Source organism: Neophocaena asiaeorientalis, unplaced genomic scaffold (genome assembly GCF_003031525.2).
Source record: "Neophocaena asiaeorientalis asiaeorientalis breed wild unplaced genomic scaffold, Neophocaena_asiaeorientalis_V1.1 scaffold118, whole genome shotgun sequence".
NCBI lineage: Eukaryota > Metazoa > Chordata > Mammalia > Artiodactyla > Phocoenidae > Neophocaena > Neophocaena asiaeorientalis.
The window spans coordinates 10,622,113-10,638,940 of NW_020175528.1; the positions used below are offsets into that span (position 1 = coordinate 10,622,113).

At 44.4% G+C, this 16,828-nt stretch overlaps 1 protein-coding gene across 1 annotated transcript in view; it reads left to right on the forward strand.

Annotated features, from left to right (window-relative positions):
* MED12L (mediator complex subunit 12L) overlaps positions 1 to 16,828 on the forward strand; it is a 313,136-nt gene that overhangs the window by 71,450 nt on the left and 224,858 nt on the right. The window contains exons 9-12 of the mRNA XM_024769070.1: positions 2,125 to 2,274; positions 3,050 to 3,149; positions 3,469 to 3,605; positions 15,224 to 15,355. Of these exons, the coding sequence (XP_024624838.1) occupies positions 2,125 to 2,274; positions 3,050 to 3,149; positions 3,469 to 3,605; positions 15,224 to 15,355 (519 nt within the window). The remainder of the gene's footprint in view (positions 1 to 2,124; positions 2,275 to 3,049; positions 3,150 to 3,468; positions 3,606 to 15,223; positions 15,356 to 16,828) is intronic.

Sequence of the window (16,828 nt, forward strand, 5' to 3'; positions counted from 1 at the left end):
CGGTTACCTAAAGAGTTGGTAGCGAGGGACGACCTGTGGACCCGAGCGGCACAAGTGGTTAAGAGGTAGCAGAGGGGAAGCTCACAGAGGTGACCAGGAAAGTCTGGCCAGACTGGAGAGAGAAGAACGGTGGGGAGAGTATTGCTGTAAACAAAGATGATGAGAATGATACTGTCATAATTCAACTGTAATGATATTAATAGTGTTTATTATGTTCTAGGTACTGTTCTGAGGTGTAGCATAGGTTGTGTCATTTAGTTCTCAGAGCCGTCCTATGCGAAAGGAGCCCATATTATTCCCGTAACAGGAATAATGAACTGGTGGCATAGGTCACACAGCAAGTAAGTGGCGAAGCTGGAAATCACACCCAGCCTGGACCCAGAGTCCACACTCTTAACCACCATGCCGAACTGCCTCTCTAGGTACTGCAGGAAGTTGCCAGAAGGAGTTGGTAGTGGGCAGTGGCCAGTGGGTTGGGGATGTCTGATAAGAAGATGGCAGAGACTGTCGTTGACGACATGGTGGTCACTGATGATCGGTGAATGGTGGGTGAGGAACCCTATGCAGGTGGGTTGAGGAACGATGGAGAATGAGGAGAAAAAAATGATCCCTCTTCTTTTGAGAATCGTGCCTATAAAGAGAAGAGATAGAGGCTCCTGCTAGGTGAGTGGAGATTTTTTTTTTTAAAAAATTGTCTTTTGATGGACAGACTTGAACGTATTCCTAAGCTAAGGGCAAACTGGTAGAGAGCGAGTCTAAGATTAGGAGCAGAGGGGTGGGTGTTTGATGGATCAGTGCCCTGGATATTGGCGGCTTCGGAATTAAGAGCACAGGGAAGGGCTCCCTCGTGGACAGGAGACGAGAACCCCACACCCTCACGGATGGGACGGAGGAGATCAGGGTGTGGGCCAGGGGAGACAGATGCACTGGTGGGGCTCAGGGACTGACGTTATTCACATCTGCCATCTGGTTTCCACGAAGATGTCTCCTGGGCCTCAGATTCTAGTTTTTTAATAATGAATTTTGCATTTTAGACAAGAAATACTGCACTCATTCTCTAGGCGGATGCAGTTTGTGGTTGAGTGGCATGATAGCATCATGGTGAAGGCATCTTCTTCAGAATCATTGCAGTCCTGATTCTAGCCTCTTCTCTGCCACTTAGTAACTTTAACCTCGAGGCTCTGTTTACCCGTGTGTGGATGGCGGATGGAGACAGTTCTTACGCTGTCGTTTCCAGGACAGTGTTCAGCACAGAGTGAGTGCTTAATTAAATAGGAGCTATACTATTTAATCCACAGTTAGGAGGCAGCGGGATTAGCATAGTGATTCTAGGCCTGTGTGCTGAAATCACCTCGGGTCGGCTACTCATGTCCTCTTTGGCTCGTATACCTCTTTGGTACAGTTGGGGAACACCACTCCCTACCTCGTGAGGTTGTTGTGATGTATAAGTGAGATGGTCGTAGAAAGTGCAAGCAAGGTTGAGTGAAAAATGTCTACAGGGGTCCAAGGTTGGGGTAGGCAAGCTACAAGCTGTAGGCCAAGTCCAGCCTATACACTAAGAATAGATTTTACATTTCAGTGCATTACTGAAACAAAAAGGAAGAGTATGTGACAGGGACTATATAGGTAGCCTGGAAGGTTTAAAACATTCACTAGCTGGCTTTTTAATAGAAAAAGTTTGCCACCCCCACATCCAGCTTTACTGCCTGCCCAGCACTTATGAGGCTACTTATCACACCGTTATTTGAGAGATTTAAAAAAAAAAAAAATCTTTTTAGCTTTTACAGCCTTAGAAATTACATATTCTAATTCCATTTCATTTTTTTAATTGCATGACATAAATTGAAACGACAGTTTTAAAAAGACAATTATTGCATTTTTAATTAAGTTTCCCAGGTTGTAGATGATAACATTCCTTAATTTCTCAATAGGTGTATTTCCTCCTATTCAAAAGAATAATTCTATCTTAGTTTTTTGTCTCATCCCTTGAAGCGTTGAGAATGGGGTAAGACGTTCATATTTTAAACTCACTGGTTGGAAACTGTAATTTGCTTAGGACCCTTAAGCCGTTGTGATACTCTTCTCCTTCCTCTAAACGTCTGGATTTTCCTGCTTTATTTCCAGACTGTTACTCTCTGTTGCCCAAGTGCCTTGGTGTGGAACTACTCCACAAATGACAATAAGAGCGCGAACCCGGGCTCACCCCTGGATCTGCTGCAGGTGGCCCCCTCCAGCCTCCCCATGCCGGGCGGGAACACGGCCTTCAACCAGCAGGTAGACTTGCTGTTCCAGTGGTTTGTTGGGTGTCGCAGCACACTCGGGTTCTTGGGGGCCGTTCCCAGCTCTGCCGCCATCTCTCCAGGGGACCTCGGGGAAGTCAGTAGCCTCTCTGAACTGCAGAAGTTTGTCACGTTGCTCCTTTTCTTCTCACCCTCTTGCTGGACTGTTCTTGTGGACAGTTCTGCCCGCCCCCGGACAGTAATTACGGTGGTGGTTCTAATACATGATCACGACATCCCGAGTTAGCAGTCTGTACATTAGTATAGTCATACACTGTAGAGTTAGGAGTCTGGGTATTTCGTAACTATTATATGTTTTTATTAGTGCTGGGTTATTTGGTTCAAAGACTGAAGAAACTTGGACCATGACAAATATTTAGAACAAGAGCTCTGTTTTTTTTTTTTAAACCAAGCAGTTTTCTTCAATTAATAAAGCGTGGCTAGTTGCTTTCATACACAGAACAAGGGCCCAAAGATGGTATTTTAGAACTTTGACCTTTCTGTCTTGATGTCCTAAAGATATTTCACTTAAAGATTTTTTGGGCAAGCATGTATTTTTCTGCGTATTTATTATCGAAAACTGGCATTGAATCAGCACTTGTAAATTTTAAAATGCACTTCTCGGGCAGCAGGCTGAATTTCCTACAATGCAATCGAGGTTGTAGCTAGCTCACTGGAGGATGTTCTGCTCGTGTGGAAAAACCTGACATGATTTAGACAGCCATTGGGGCTTTCCAAGCACAAGTTAATTAGAAGTGATTATCTTTCAGGTTCGGGCCAGGATTTATGAGGTAGAACAGCAGATCAAACAAAGAGGCCGTGCAGTGGAAGTTCGGTGGTCTTTTGACAAGTGCCAAGAGTCAACAGCAGGTACGGAACACAACAGAAGAAGGAGCGCTTTGGAACGCTGGACTTTTTGCTGTGTTTCTCATTCTTGTAAATCAGTCCTCATTCTGAATAAGGATGCTCTTGGACTTAGCCCCCTAGTGCATTTTGAGGACGTTCTTCAGTCCGTGCCCTTTAGATCCTGGCTGTCTAGAATGTCAGGTTTGATTTTGTTGGCAATTCTTTTATGCTGAGAGTGATAATGTCTTAAAATTCCCTTTGTCCCACCTGATGATGACTTTGTACTGTGCTACTCTGGCTTTGTTTGGCCCTTCTTAACTGCATGCTTAATTTCTGCACCTAGGGGTGACCATTAGTCGGGTTTTGCACACGTTGGAGGTGTTGGATCGACACTGCTTTGACCGAACTGATTCCGGCAATTCAATGGAGACACTTTATCATAAGATTTTCTGGGCAAACCAAAACAAAGATAACCAAGAGGTAGAGTTAATACTTCTTTTCTTCTTTTCACCTTTAATTTTCTTAGCATATTTTCTTCTTTTTTATTCACTGAATTCTGGCAAAGCCTTTTCTGTGAAGTGCAATATCTTATGAAGGCGTCTACACCCTAAAGTCATTCTATTGTTGGACTACAATAGCTCACCATTATTAAAATGAACTGGCCGCTGGGCTGGTCTATCTAAGTATGTTGGTTGAAAAGATTTTCCTCAGCCCTTTTATCATCACTCCCCATCATTTTAGTTTTAGCAGAATATCCTTCATCTAGTGACTGGATTTTATATAATGGTTTGGTTTTAATTTAAGGGGAATGTGTTCTAATACTTAGCGTGTCAGAGAGCAGCGAATGAATCCTTGCTGTCACGATCTTTGAAAAATCTGTAGACAGTGTATTTAGACAGGATTCTCCAGAGAAACAGAACCAATAGGGGGAAAAATTATATGTATATGTGTGTGTGTATATATATATATATATATATATATATATATTATATAAAAGCAAGGGAGACGTTTATTTATTTTAAGGAATTGGCTCACGTGATTGTAGGGGTTGACAAGTCTGAAATGTGCAGGGTAGGCCAGTAGGCTGGAGACCCAGGGAACCTTTTCTTTCTTTTTTTTCTCTTAAGGCCTTCAACTGATTAGATGAGGCCCACCCACATTATGGAGGATAATCTGCTTTACTCAGAGTTTACTGATTTAAACGTTATTCGTGTTTTATTAAAAAAAAAAAAAAAACCTTCACAGTACCATCTAGACTGGAGTTTGACCAGAAAACGGAACCATAGCCTAGCCAAGTTGACACATAAAATTAAGCATCACAGACAATTTTTATTTTACGCTTTCCTAGCAGTGTCTCATTACTGAACTGCTCTATTAAGACAGAATTTTCAGTAATGTTTCCTCAACCTTATTTTGGGAGAAATAAAAATTTTCTCTTCCTTTTGCAATGGACAGCATGTATGGTATATCCAAGTTGTGGAGGCATCAGGAATGCAGAGGTAAGTTTTAACACGTGGTACCCATCTTGAAGGAACACTTAATTTAACTTAATTGTTTGAAGTATAGTTGATTTACAATATTAGACTCAGGTATACAGTATAGTGATTCAGTGTTTTTATACATTATACTCTATTTAAAGTTATTACAAAATAATGGCTATATTTCCCTGTGCTGTATGAAGGAACACTGTATAGTTAACTGATTATAAATATCTTTGATTTTCATAACTCGCCTTTGAGAACGCATAGGTGGAAAGAAGAGATAAAACAACAACCAAAAACCTTTCCTTATCCTACCTTCATGTGAACCTGATGTGAATTTGTTCCAGGCTATTCTTCTTTTTGAAATAATTTGTAAGTCAGCACCTTGCCTCTCAAAGATAAGGTTCAAGACCGTTGATGCCAAGTTGGAGGTCAGGATGTTGAGAGTGAGGTACAGACCGAGTGTGTTTTCTAGCTCCTTGTGAGTGCGTCTCAGTAGAGATGCCTCCGTATCTCTGTAGAGCACACTGATAAGCCTACCCAATTCTCTGCTTACTGATGCAGGCTAGAGTGTTGCTGTGTCCTTTTGGGACAGAGACCTGAAAGTCTGTCTATTTGTAATAAAGACTTTTTCTTAGCTGAAAGACCTCAACAGTACTAAGATTTTTTTTTTAATGCATAGAGGTGAGCTGTCTGGAAGGACAGCAGGGACACCTGAAATTCCAGGTGTCCTTTTGGATCGCTGAGCTCTCTACCCTAGTGCTGAGTCAGGACGGCATGGTTCCCTGGTGGGAGTTTTACCAAAATCCCTAACGTTTACTTATTCTAGATTTGCGCTACGTGGCTTTCCATTCAGTATAGCGAGAGATGTGGTGGGCTGCTCAGCCCAGGTGACCGGGAAAGGGGCTGTCCTTTCTGAACAGGGCAGCCTATCTCGGCTTCTGTTTGGTTTTGTAGACCCGCTGTTGCCTGATCGCCCCGTGTTTTGGGAGAACCTGGATGTGGAGATCTGTATGTAAACTCTCCCAATCTTAAACCACTCTGCCGGCCAAGCTGTATGTCTTGTGGGCCGTGTTTGCTCAGCTGCCTGTCACGTTCCAGCTCCTGCTACGTGTTTTATGCAACACTGACTCAGGTAGCTTCCTGTTCGGTGTCTTAGAACCACTTGTGCTGTGCGTGCTAGAGGTGGAGGAGCCCGATACCCACGCGAGGGGGTTACTTTGGGGCCGTGAGGACCTCCTGATTCCAAGCCCTGCCTGAATCTGTCATGTGTGACCCACAGGCAGGGGTTGCGTTGCCGACCTCACCTCTGAGCAGCAGGGTCGGGAGGTGCCCCCTTCAACTTCCAGAGCCCCCAGACCGCTTCCTTCCGCGTGGCTTCTCCCCTCGTTTGTGTCGGGCTTGGGGGGAGAAGCAGCTGCAGCTGCGTCTTGGGGTGCCCTGAGGACATGGATAGAAGGGAGAGTCAAAAGGAGGCCTTTTCCCTTCTCTCTGTGGTGCCCGAGGAAGCAGACTTTCTCCTGAATAATGACAAGGCCAAACCAGCTGCAGTGGCCGAAGCTGGTCGGAACAGCGGCAGATATGCATTTGCTCTTCCCCTGCTGTTAAATCCAGCTCCCTGGACAGGTGTGATGAGTTCACATGGGCGTTTTTGAATGGAGAGTCGAGAACAGGCCTTCTTTCAGCTCTGGTCCGGGCCAGCTCCGCAGCAGTGGGGCTGCAGGACTCTACCCACAAGGCAGAAGCTCCGTGTCTTTTCTGTCATGGCTGTGCTTTGTTCCGTGTCTCTTCCTGTGAGCCGAGAGCTGCACAGCCCCAGGGCAGCTTCCTCCTGGTCACCGGCACGCCACCAGCCTCCAAGCATCGTGCCAAGGCCCAGCGAGCCCTCGGGAGATGTTTACTTGGTTTTTTTGGGTTCTCATAAAAAGGCTGCTGGGACTGTGGGCAGGAAGCGGCAACCCCTCTGAAAGATTTGGCTGGGAAGGCTTGGGGTGAGGGCCGTGATGAGGTCTGTTCAGTCTGTGGGTTTTACCGGTGGCTCAGGTTCAGACGCACAAGAGGTACGCACAGCTGCAGGTGGGTGGGCGGCTGACAGGAGAGCTCTCAGCTGGCGAGTCAGCAGGTCAGTGCATGTATCTGGTGGCATCACGGACAGTTCACTTAGCTTGATGAGTCTCGGTCTCTCCATTTGTAAACTGGGCATTCTGTCTGCTGGTGACGGGAAAATGGCACGAAACCATATGGAGGAAACATTTCAATATTTATAGCTTGTAAACGGGTACTCTGTAAACACTAGCTGCTGTCCTTCCTCAGTGATGGATTTAGGGAGACCATGAAAGACAGATGGAAGGAATATGATCCCTTGGGACTTCCGAGAGAGAGTGAGAGAGAGAGAGAGAGAGAGAGACAGACAGAGAGAGACAGAGAGAGAGAGAGAGACAGAGAGAGAGACAGAGAGAGAGAGACACAGACACAGACACAGACAGACAGACACACACACACACAACTCTACCCGTTGCACAGTCTGCTTAATCCATAAAGCACAGTCTTGATCTATCAGACTTTTTACGTCCTCGGATTTTCACGAAGCCTCTGCCCTCAGTGGGGAAGCAGTTGGGTGGGGTTGGCTCGCCCTGGTGAGGTGGCTGAGTACCATGTTGTCAGAGAGATCGCGCTCGTTTCAATGCTTCGGGTGTTTTTGTGTTTTTTTTTGCGGTATGCGGGCCTCTCACTGTTGTGGCATCTCCCATTGCGGAGCGCAGGCTCTGGACACGCAGGCTCAGCGGCCATGGCTCACGGGACCAGCCGCCCTGCGGCACGTGGGATCTTCCCGGACCGGGGCACGAACCCATGTCCCCTGCACCGGCAGGCGGACTCTCAACCACTGCACCACCAGGGAAGCCCCGCCCCCCGCTTTTTTAAAAAAATGTTTTTTAAGAAAAAGTCACTTTTTAAAACCGGGACTCAAGATAGGAGGGTCAGATGAGGCCAAAAGTCAAGCGAACTAGGAAAACACGCAGGTATGGCTCCCCGTTAAGGTGCCGTGTGCTGAAGTGTTACAACAGTTATCGTGAGTCTTGATCGTGGCCCAGCCGGAGCTTATTGTGCCTCAGAAGTTACCCACTTTCCTGCTGGACACCCAAAGGAAGAAGCGTTGCTCATCTTTTACAGTTACTGTTTTCTTCTTTCTTAAACTAAATCCATTAGTACAAGGGCAGTTATATTAACATAGCTGCGGGAGAAGGTGGTGTGTCCAGACACCTAGACTTGGCTGTTATTGAGGAGGGCCGGTAATGAATCCGTTTAGATGGGGGTGGGCCTCTCGGTGTGTTTGTGTGTTGTTTTTCCTTCTTCAGCCTTTGCTTGAGTACTTCTTTGCCGCTAGGCCCTGTTGTAAGAAATTTTCCATGGCTGATGAGACACATGTTTAAAAAAAAATTTTTTTTTTTTTTATTCTTCTATTTTACAGATGAGGAAATCAAGAGCCTAAGCTCATACCCGACTCTGTGGTGGGCGAATAGGGATTGGAGTCCTAACTGGTTCCAGAACAACATTCTTGGCTAGTACATTCTATTTCTTGTGCTGCTTCTTTCAAAAGTCATTTTATTTTAGGTACCTGTAGCTGAACAAACAAGCGTCAGATGTAACTTTGGAAAAAGGAGGGAAAAACCTTTATAATTGCAGTGAGCAGTTTCCACATTGATGTGGGCATACTGATTTGCGGTAATAACCTCTAACTGATTTTTAAAAGTGTGGCAATTTTAATGTAGTATTTACCTTAGAAAATCTTCAAGTTGAGAAATCTGGCCTTTGTAGGATATCACAACCTTGAGGCCAGTTCAGACCTGGATTTGGATCCTGGCTTTGTTGTAGAGTAGCTGGATGGGGCCCCAGACTGGTTACTTACCTCCCTCAGTGTCATTCTCTCTGTACGATGACCTTACTAACAGAATCCACTTCATATGGTGGCATATGGTAAACGCCTAGTAAATGCCAATTGTTCTGTTCTTGGCTGGGCAACTTTGGATGTCAAGTGATTTGAACCTAGCACCATGTTTTAGAAATTTATGTTTCCCTTCTTCTCATCTGTATATTTCTTTCATTCGTCGCAAGAGGAAAGCAGTAAAGTTTATTGTACCACACAGTGATGACTTTTGGAAATTAAGTCTAGTGTTTTAATTATTTTCAGTTGGAGAGACATGGCACTTTTTATGGACTTGGAGGGATTTACGTTGTGATGCTAATTCAGCTCATAAATGACTGCTGTTACCATGCAGTTATGTATTTCTCAAAACTATTTTCTTTATTCATATTATTATTTAAATGTTGATTTAACTGAGGGATAGCAAATTAATTTTTTGGCAGAGGGCAAATTAATGACAGTTGATTTAAATACTCAGCAATTGTTTTAATTTTCTTATCTTCCTCCTGTCTTCTCAGAACTTGGAGTTGTTTGTACTATTTTTAACTGCCGCATTAAAGAGAAAAAAAAAAGGGAAGTCTTTTTTGCTTTCATGGTGCATGTTTTGTTTCTCAGATGTCACAAAGACCTAAAGACTAGCAACATTGATTCTAAGGTTGTGAGACCAGGAAACTGCCCTTTCCCTCATCAAAAATCAGCTGTCTCAAATATCTTTTGGAAATGGACACATGGAAACATTCATATGTATAAAGATTTTTAAAAAATGAATGCATATTTATATTTAGATAATAAATCTTCTGAGTGTGTGGTTAATAATCTTATTAGGCTTATTGCCTTATATGGTGATTCTGACCGTTAGAAATACTGTTCCTGACTGTGTACAACAGGCTTACGCTCTGTTAGCAGTTCAGACCAATTGTTACCTTACGCAATTCTTGAAATGCATCCAGATCGCCATAATGTGCTTCAGGTTGCAAACCATGTGACTTGCTAATATCACTGCTCTGTGTATTATCCCATATTATTTATTGGTGCTGTAATATGAATAATGTTTTTGTCCAGATATGACCATTTTGTTTAATGTTGACTAAGAGTGATTAATTACGTTTGTAAACGTGTCCTTTTAGTCTCAGATTAAAAAGCTATTGAAGAGCTTTATTCAGTATCTGATTTCAAGTCCTTTTTGTTTGCTGTTGCTTACCGTAATGAGTCATTGATTTTTCCCCCATCCCTTTTATGGTACTGTTTTATAACGTATATTAAGAAATTTCTTATTTTAAAATAGCAAACAACCTCACCAAGTACCTTCTAAATTTCTGAAGGAAACCTGCTTCTCAGGTGTAGTTGCCAATTATTTTTCCTTCTTTGTTTGTTAAAGAATAGACCTGTGGTTAGTTTCTAGAGATCATCAGGTTACTGAGCGATTGAATAAGAAATGGATTAGACTTAATCTATTTAAATGGTTTGTGCCCACCCTCTCCTAGGAAAGAAAAATGTAACAACTCCCCCTTATGATGAGAACCTTGCTTTGCATTTGGAATATCTTTATTCTAGATATAGGTAGCACCATTAATGAGGATGATTTGCAGTGGCGCGTTAATAATGATTTTAGTATTTTGCCACTATGGGTGGGTCCCACGTTCATGAGGCCAGATGACAGTGCTGGTAGTTGAAGGATCTCACTGGTTTTTGAATTTTGGGTCCATCCATCCTCTCTCACTTGTTTTCATTATAGAAGTTATTTCTTCTTGTGATTTCTTTTTTTTTTTTTAACATCTTTATTGGAGTATAATTGCTTGACAATGGTGTGTTAGTTTCTGCTGTATAACAAAGTGAATCAGCTATACATACATACATACATATATATATATATATATATATACACACACATATATATGCTGCCGAAGCAAGCACTCTTCTTGTGATTTCTGTACACATAGTACATGAATACATTTTTGATATCAAGAAGTCCTTTTCAGCCTGCAATTTGGACCCGCTGTCCCACCCTTCTGCCCAGAAGGGGGGGCATTTTGGCATGCGTCCCCGCTGTAGAGGCAGATAGCTTAGATTTGACTCTTAGGTCTGTGACCTAGTATCTTTGAGACGTTTAACCAGTTATTTAACCTTTGGCCTCAGTTTGCTCAACAATCATAGGATTGTTGTGAAAGCATTAGAGCAGGGCAGACCGTATAACAGACACTTGTTATATACACAAGCAGTAACCACCGTGCATTTTGGTCCATATCCTTTGTATACTTTCCTGGGCATTTATGTACTTGCATGTGAACACTTAACAACTAGGTTGGGGGACATAAATGGAATTGCTTCCTACAAAGTATTCTGCAGGGTTTTTTTGTTTTTGTTTTTTTTTCATGACTGCTTAGTATTTTCATCACTTTTTAGTTGTCTGTTTTCTTCTAGTCATGATGTTTTTCAATTCTTTGGGTTGCTGGGAGGAGAAAATCATTTTAGGCATACTGTAGTAATCTTGCCATATCCATTCAAGTATTTATGTTTCTTTCCATTGGCTCAGTCTTTCAGAATGATGCTAAATAAAGGTTTTGTGGCCAGCATCCATCCGTGACTCATTAAGTTAGGAATGGGGACGTTTCTAGTGTTTTATACTTAATCAACTGTTAGATTAAATCAATTATTTTTCCTTTTTTTTTTTTTTTTTTTTTTTTACAACAACTGCGCCACCAGGGAAACCCCATATTTCCTTTTTTTTAAATGAATAAGTTTATTTATTTATCTATCTATCTTTGGCTGCATTGAGTCTTCGTTGCTGTGTGCGGGCTTTCTCTAGTTGTCGCGATCGGGGGTTACTCTTCGTTGCGGTGCGCAGGCTTCTCATTGCGGTGGCTTCTCTTGTTGTGGAGCACGGGCTCTAGGTGTGTGGGCTTCAGTAGTTGTGGCATACAGGCTCAGTAGTTGTGGCTCACAGGCTCTAGAGCGCAGGTTCAGTAGTTGTGGTGCACGGGCTTAGTTGCTCCGTGGGCATGTGGGATCTTCCCAGACCAGGGCTCAAACCCGTGTCCCCTGCATTGGCAGGTGGATTCTTAACCACTGCGCCACCAGGGAAGTCCCCTATTTTTCCATATTAAGTAAGTGCATGTGTGTGTCAGGGGAGGGGAACAAATCGTAAATCCCATCCCCACCCGCCCACCATCCACCTTGTTTTTACCTTTGGTTTCATCGAACACTGTATTATTGCTTTTACTCTTTGATGAATGATATCTATTGAATCTACTATGTGCCAGGCAGTGTGGTAGATACTGAAAATAAAACAATGGAAAAGGTAGATCCCTGCCTTGTACAAGCATCTGATCCAGCAAGTGTCAGAGGAGGAATGAAATCTTTGGTAATTCACTCCTGTGGTTTCATTTTCTGCATGTCAATTAGATTAGAGGTCTGGGTCATCCCTAGAGAGGTGCAAGTCAGGGCCAGAACAGCGGGGAGCAGTGGTTGGTTGCGGTGGGCTGGGGGGCAGGGGGGTGCATGTGAGCCCCTTGGGAGACTTCCGTGTAATTATGATGTTCCTTGTGCTTCCACTGATCTTGATTCACCCATGATGGGAACAACAGAAAAAATTAGGTATCCCGGTCCTGCTACTTTTGACCTCTGTGCCCTGGGCCATCTTACTGAACTTCTGAACCTTAGTTTTCTCACCTGTAAAATGGGAATCACAGCACCTCCTTAAAGTTTGTTGTTGAGATTAGAGATGATGTATGTAAAACACCCAGTTATCTGCTCAGTATATATTTTTGGTTATTACTACCGCTATCACTGTGGTTGAAGATTTACAGTTGTTAATATTATTATTGCCATGATTACATTTTAATTTCTGTCAGGGCTAGACCCCACATTCCTTTTTTTTTTTTTTTAATGTATTTATTTATGGCTGCGTTGGGTCTTCGTTGCTGCGCGTGGGCTTTCTCTAGTTGTGGTGAGCGGGGGCTCCTCTTTGTTGCGGTGCGCAGGCTTCTCATTGCAGTGGCTTCTCTTGTTGCGGAGCACGGGCTCTAGGTGCGCGGGCTTCAGTAGTTGTGGCTCATGGGCTGTAGAGTGCAGGCTCAGTAGTCGTGGCACACAGGCTTAGTTGCTCCGCGGCACGTGGGATCTTCCCGGACGAGGGCTCGAACCCGTGTCCCCTGCATTGGCAGGCGGATTCTTAACCACTGCGCCACCAGGGAAGCCCGACCCCACATTCTTGACCCCCTAGTTTGGTGCTTTTTCTCTGACTTTAACTTTATGTGTCATGGCTCTCTGTCTCTCTCCTGTTCTTGTTTATCCATTTGCCTGTGTGTAGTTAGAGGCTAGGGGGGTGCGTGCTGTGTACTTTCAACAACTTCTTACTATCTGTCAAAGTACCAGTATGAAAAGCTGTCTGTTACTGCCCATGAAGACTCCAACTCTGGCTTGTAGTGTTTGGGAAGATGAAGTACTTTTCTTTAATAGTTGAGAGGTGTGTTTCCCTTTCCTAATGGATATTTAAAGCCAGTAGCCATGAAGCTATATTGTGAAAGATGCATATTACATGGAAATAAATATTATTGCACAAGGGAGCAGAATACTTTGATGCTCTGAGCACCCAGAGTAGAGGTGGAAGAGCAAAGAGAAGCTCGGGGCCATCGTGTACCCTGGGGGAGGGTCAAGATCACCTTCCAGGTTCTTTGAACACAGTGTAGCTCTACTTATTTAGTTCATTTCCCAAGATGTATCTTGTGGCAAGAGTTCCATTAATTAGTTGAGTGGTCTTGGGCAAGTTATTTAACATCTCTATGCCTTGGTTTCCTTATTTGTAAAATGAGGATAATCATAATAGCTAGCTCATAGGTAGTGAAGGTTAAAAGGAATAATTCTGGAAACACATCGTAGTGTCTGACTGTAAACTGAGTAAACACTCAATAATAAATGTTAATTCTCTTTGTTACTAGCACCTGGAAATTTGCCATTGTTATCTCTGTTAGTGATTTTGAGAGTGATTAAGCCCATACCAGGTTATTTTTTATTTTAACTTTTCATTAGAGGCGACTGAAAGGTTTACATTTAAGGTCAAGTATTGATACTTCCCATTTTTTGTTTTGTCTGCTTTGGCCAGTTAAAAGTGCTAAGACTTTAGTAATGACTAGAATAAGCAATATATATTGCAGAAAACCTGTTCTGAAAATCGATATTTGATCAGAATAGAAACAGACAGTTTCATTTGCTCAGGGCTAGTCTCTTTATCATCCAAAATATTTTACGAGACTGAGCAGAGAGCAGTGCATATAATGAGTACCTGATAGAGTGATTTTTTTTTTTTTTTTTTTTTTTGGGTACGAAACCCGCGTCCCCTGCGTCGGCAGGCGGACTCTCAACCACTGCGCCACCAGGGGAGCCCTGCTCTCTTTTTTAAATGTTATGTTCAACCTTTATACATTGTAATTGAATTATTTCTCTTGGTTTTAAATTAAGAGGCTCAGAGCTCCTTTTGAGATATCTGCCCCAGATAACATTTCTTTAAGTCAGCATGTATTTAACCGAACTTAGGGCAGGCTGGGTCAAAATCTTGGAATAAACTGATTTTCATGATCTGAATTGTCTGCTGGTATCTAAAAGCTGATCAGGGATTCTTGCATGTCTTCTCAGAGTCCTCACGCCTTCTGAAGTGTTGTGCTAAAGTGCATGTGTGTATATGTGTATTTTTCCTGAGAGTGTGCTCCCAGCTATCATAACCTTAATTGAGCTTATGGGGTATTCTAAAAAGTTAAGAGCGTCTCACATAGCATATAAATGCCAGTACTGGCATTTGTCTGATTCTTTTAGCCTTAGTGTTTATACAACTGGGCAGATGTTAAAAATGGGCAGTTGATGTTCAGTGTTTGGCACAGCTCCTCTGCGGGGAAAGGTGCGGTTGTATAGAGGGACGATCCCCCTGCTTACTTACACCCCCTCTCCCCCCGCAGTTCATGTCACTTGGGTCCCTGTGGCCTTTGTCTGGCTCTTCTGGTCCTCAGTCTGTGGTGCCCATCTCTAGGCCACGGCAGCTACAGCTCATAGTTCTGGTGGCAGTGCTGAGCCCTCCCCAGATCCAGCCTACCGTCCTCTGTTCACTGGGTCTGCTTGTAACTCTTGTTCCTTTCTATGCGTGGCTGTCACTCTTCATGCTTGTCGTCTCTAAGGCCGTGAGTTTGGATCAGCATCCCGGCCTCCCCTCCAGTTTGTTCCTTCCGATTCCTCCTTGGACGGGGAGACCCGCTAGCCTGGCTCGTTGGGATTTTGTGTTGACTGAGGTGATGAGTGAGGACCCAAGGGGCTCAGCAGTGGAGTGAGGTACTTGGGCTTTGTAACAGCTGTCCTTGATATTCAGTGGTCGGTCTCCTTTTCTGTGTCCTTTGAAATTGAGCTCTGGAGGCTCGATGGGGCTGGCTTATGATCCTGTGTAAGTGAAAGCATATACAAGGAAACTCTTAATTTTCTTGGAATTGTCACAGATTCAGCTCTTCTGAGTAAGTGATTTCCTTCCTGATGACTGACGTTTTACTCTTTATACCTCAGTTAAAATAGATTTGGGGACATTTCTAAAACAAATGTAAAACAATGTAAGAAGAAAGCTTCAAACTTCAGGTATTCTGTGGCTTGCAGCCTAAGTCTCGTGCATCAGGTGACTGTTTCATGTGACATGGCTGGTACCCATTTCTGTTGGTCGTTAGGCTGCCCCCAGCGATGAAGCTGTGGTGACGCTGCTGTGCGAATGGGCCGTGAGCTGTAAGAGATCAGGCAAGCACAGGGCCATGGCTGTGGCAAAGCTCTTGGAGAAGAGGCAAGCGGAGATCGAGGCAGAGGTAGGTTGGGTTTTCCTTCTCCTTGTCGATGCCATTGTTTAAAAATACTGCTTTGGGCAGGATTCTGTTTCTTACTCTCATTATGCTTTTTTTTTTTTTTTTCCCTTTTGAAGGGAAAAGGAAGAATATACAAATTCACATAAGGAGTCCATAGTAGGATCCCTCTAAGTCGATGAAGCCAATACTCTGGACTACTTTAAAATAAAGCTTCAATATCTGATTTACAATGGAAATCTCCCTTTGTGAGGTTAAGGCACACACACATACACAGATGTCTGTGCTCTTTGTATTATATACATCTGTGTATATGTACACATGGGTAGTGGATCTAGAAAGACTTTCTTGAGGCAGTCCTGACTGTGAGGTTACAGATGCCAATTTGTATTCGTTTTTGAGATTGTGTTCTGGCCCCAGGAGAGAGCAATTAAAGCCTCTGGAGTAGATTAGAAGGGAACAAGCAAAGCTAACCTCGTCAGCATTAGTTTTGTTGAAGGAAAGCTCCCAAGTGAGCCTTTCTTTCTGCCTGTGAGGCCTGGCTGGGGAAGCTCTGGAGAAGGCATGTGTGTGATCTGACCAGCCTTGTCACCTCTCCCCTGGACAGCTGTGACTGCAGGGCCTCCTGCCTAGTGTCTCCCTCCTTCCCTCCCTCCCGTGTTCCCCACCATCCTCCCCCCAGCAGCCAGAGACGCCTTTTCAAAATGGACAGAGATCACATTGTCCCCTTCCTGAAACTCCCAGCGGTTCCTTCCCGTGACCCACGGAGCCTCACAGGAGCCTCGCACCTGCCCTTCCCACCTCCTCCGGGACCTCCCCGTGCTGGGTGGCACACAGCCCCAGCTGCTCTGGTCTTCATTGTCCTCACACGCACCATGCCCGTGTTTCTCTTGGGGCCTTTGCTCTTTTTTTTTTTTTTGCGGTACGCGGGCCTCTCACTGTTGTGGCCTCTCCCGTTGCGGAGCACAGGCTCTGGACGCGCAGGCTCGGCGGCCGTGGCTAACGGGCCCAGCCGCTCCGCGGCATGCGGGATCCTCCCGGACCGGGGCACGAACCCGCGTCCCCCACATCGGCAGGCGGACTCTCAACCACTGCGCCACCCGGGAAGCCCGGGGCCTTTGCTCTTGCTGTTCCTCCCGGGTGGCACGCTCGGTGCCCTGCTCTTTACGCGGCCGTTCCCGTTTCCGGAGGTGTCGCTTCCTGTCTAGCATTCCTGGCTCAACATGTGTCACCTCCTCAGGAAGCTCCTCCATCCCCACCTTAGGTACAGGTAACGGCACCCACCCCTCGGCCCCTCGTTCTCAGGCGGCTCTGTTTTACTTTCCTCATTGGCTTCTCCGTTCATGCCTGGCGCCTCCTTATTGCCTTCTTATTTAACGCCTATGAGAGTAAGCTTGACAACAGAGGCCTTGCTCACCCTGTTCAGGGTTGTGTTACTGATAATACATCTGCTTCCTATGACAGTATTAAAAAATGAAA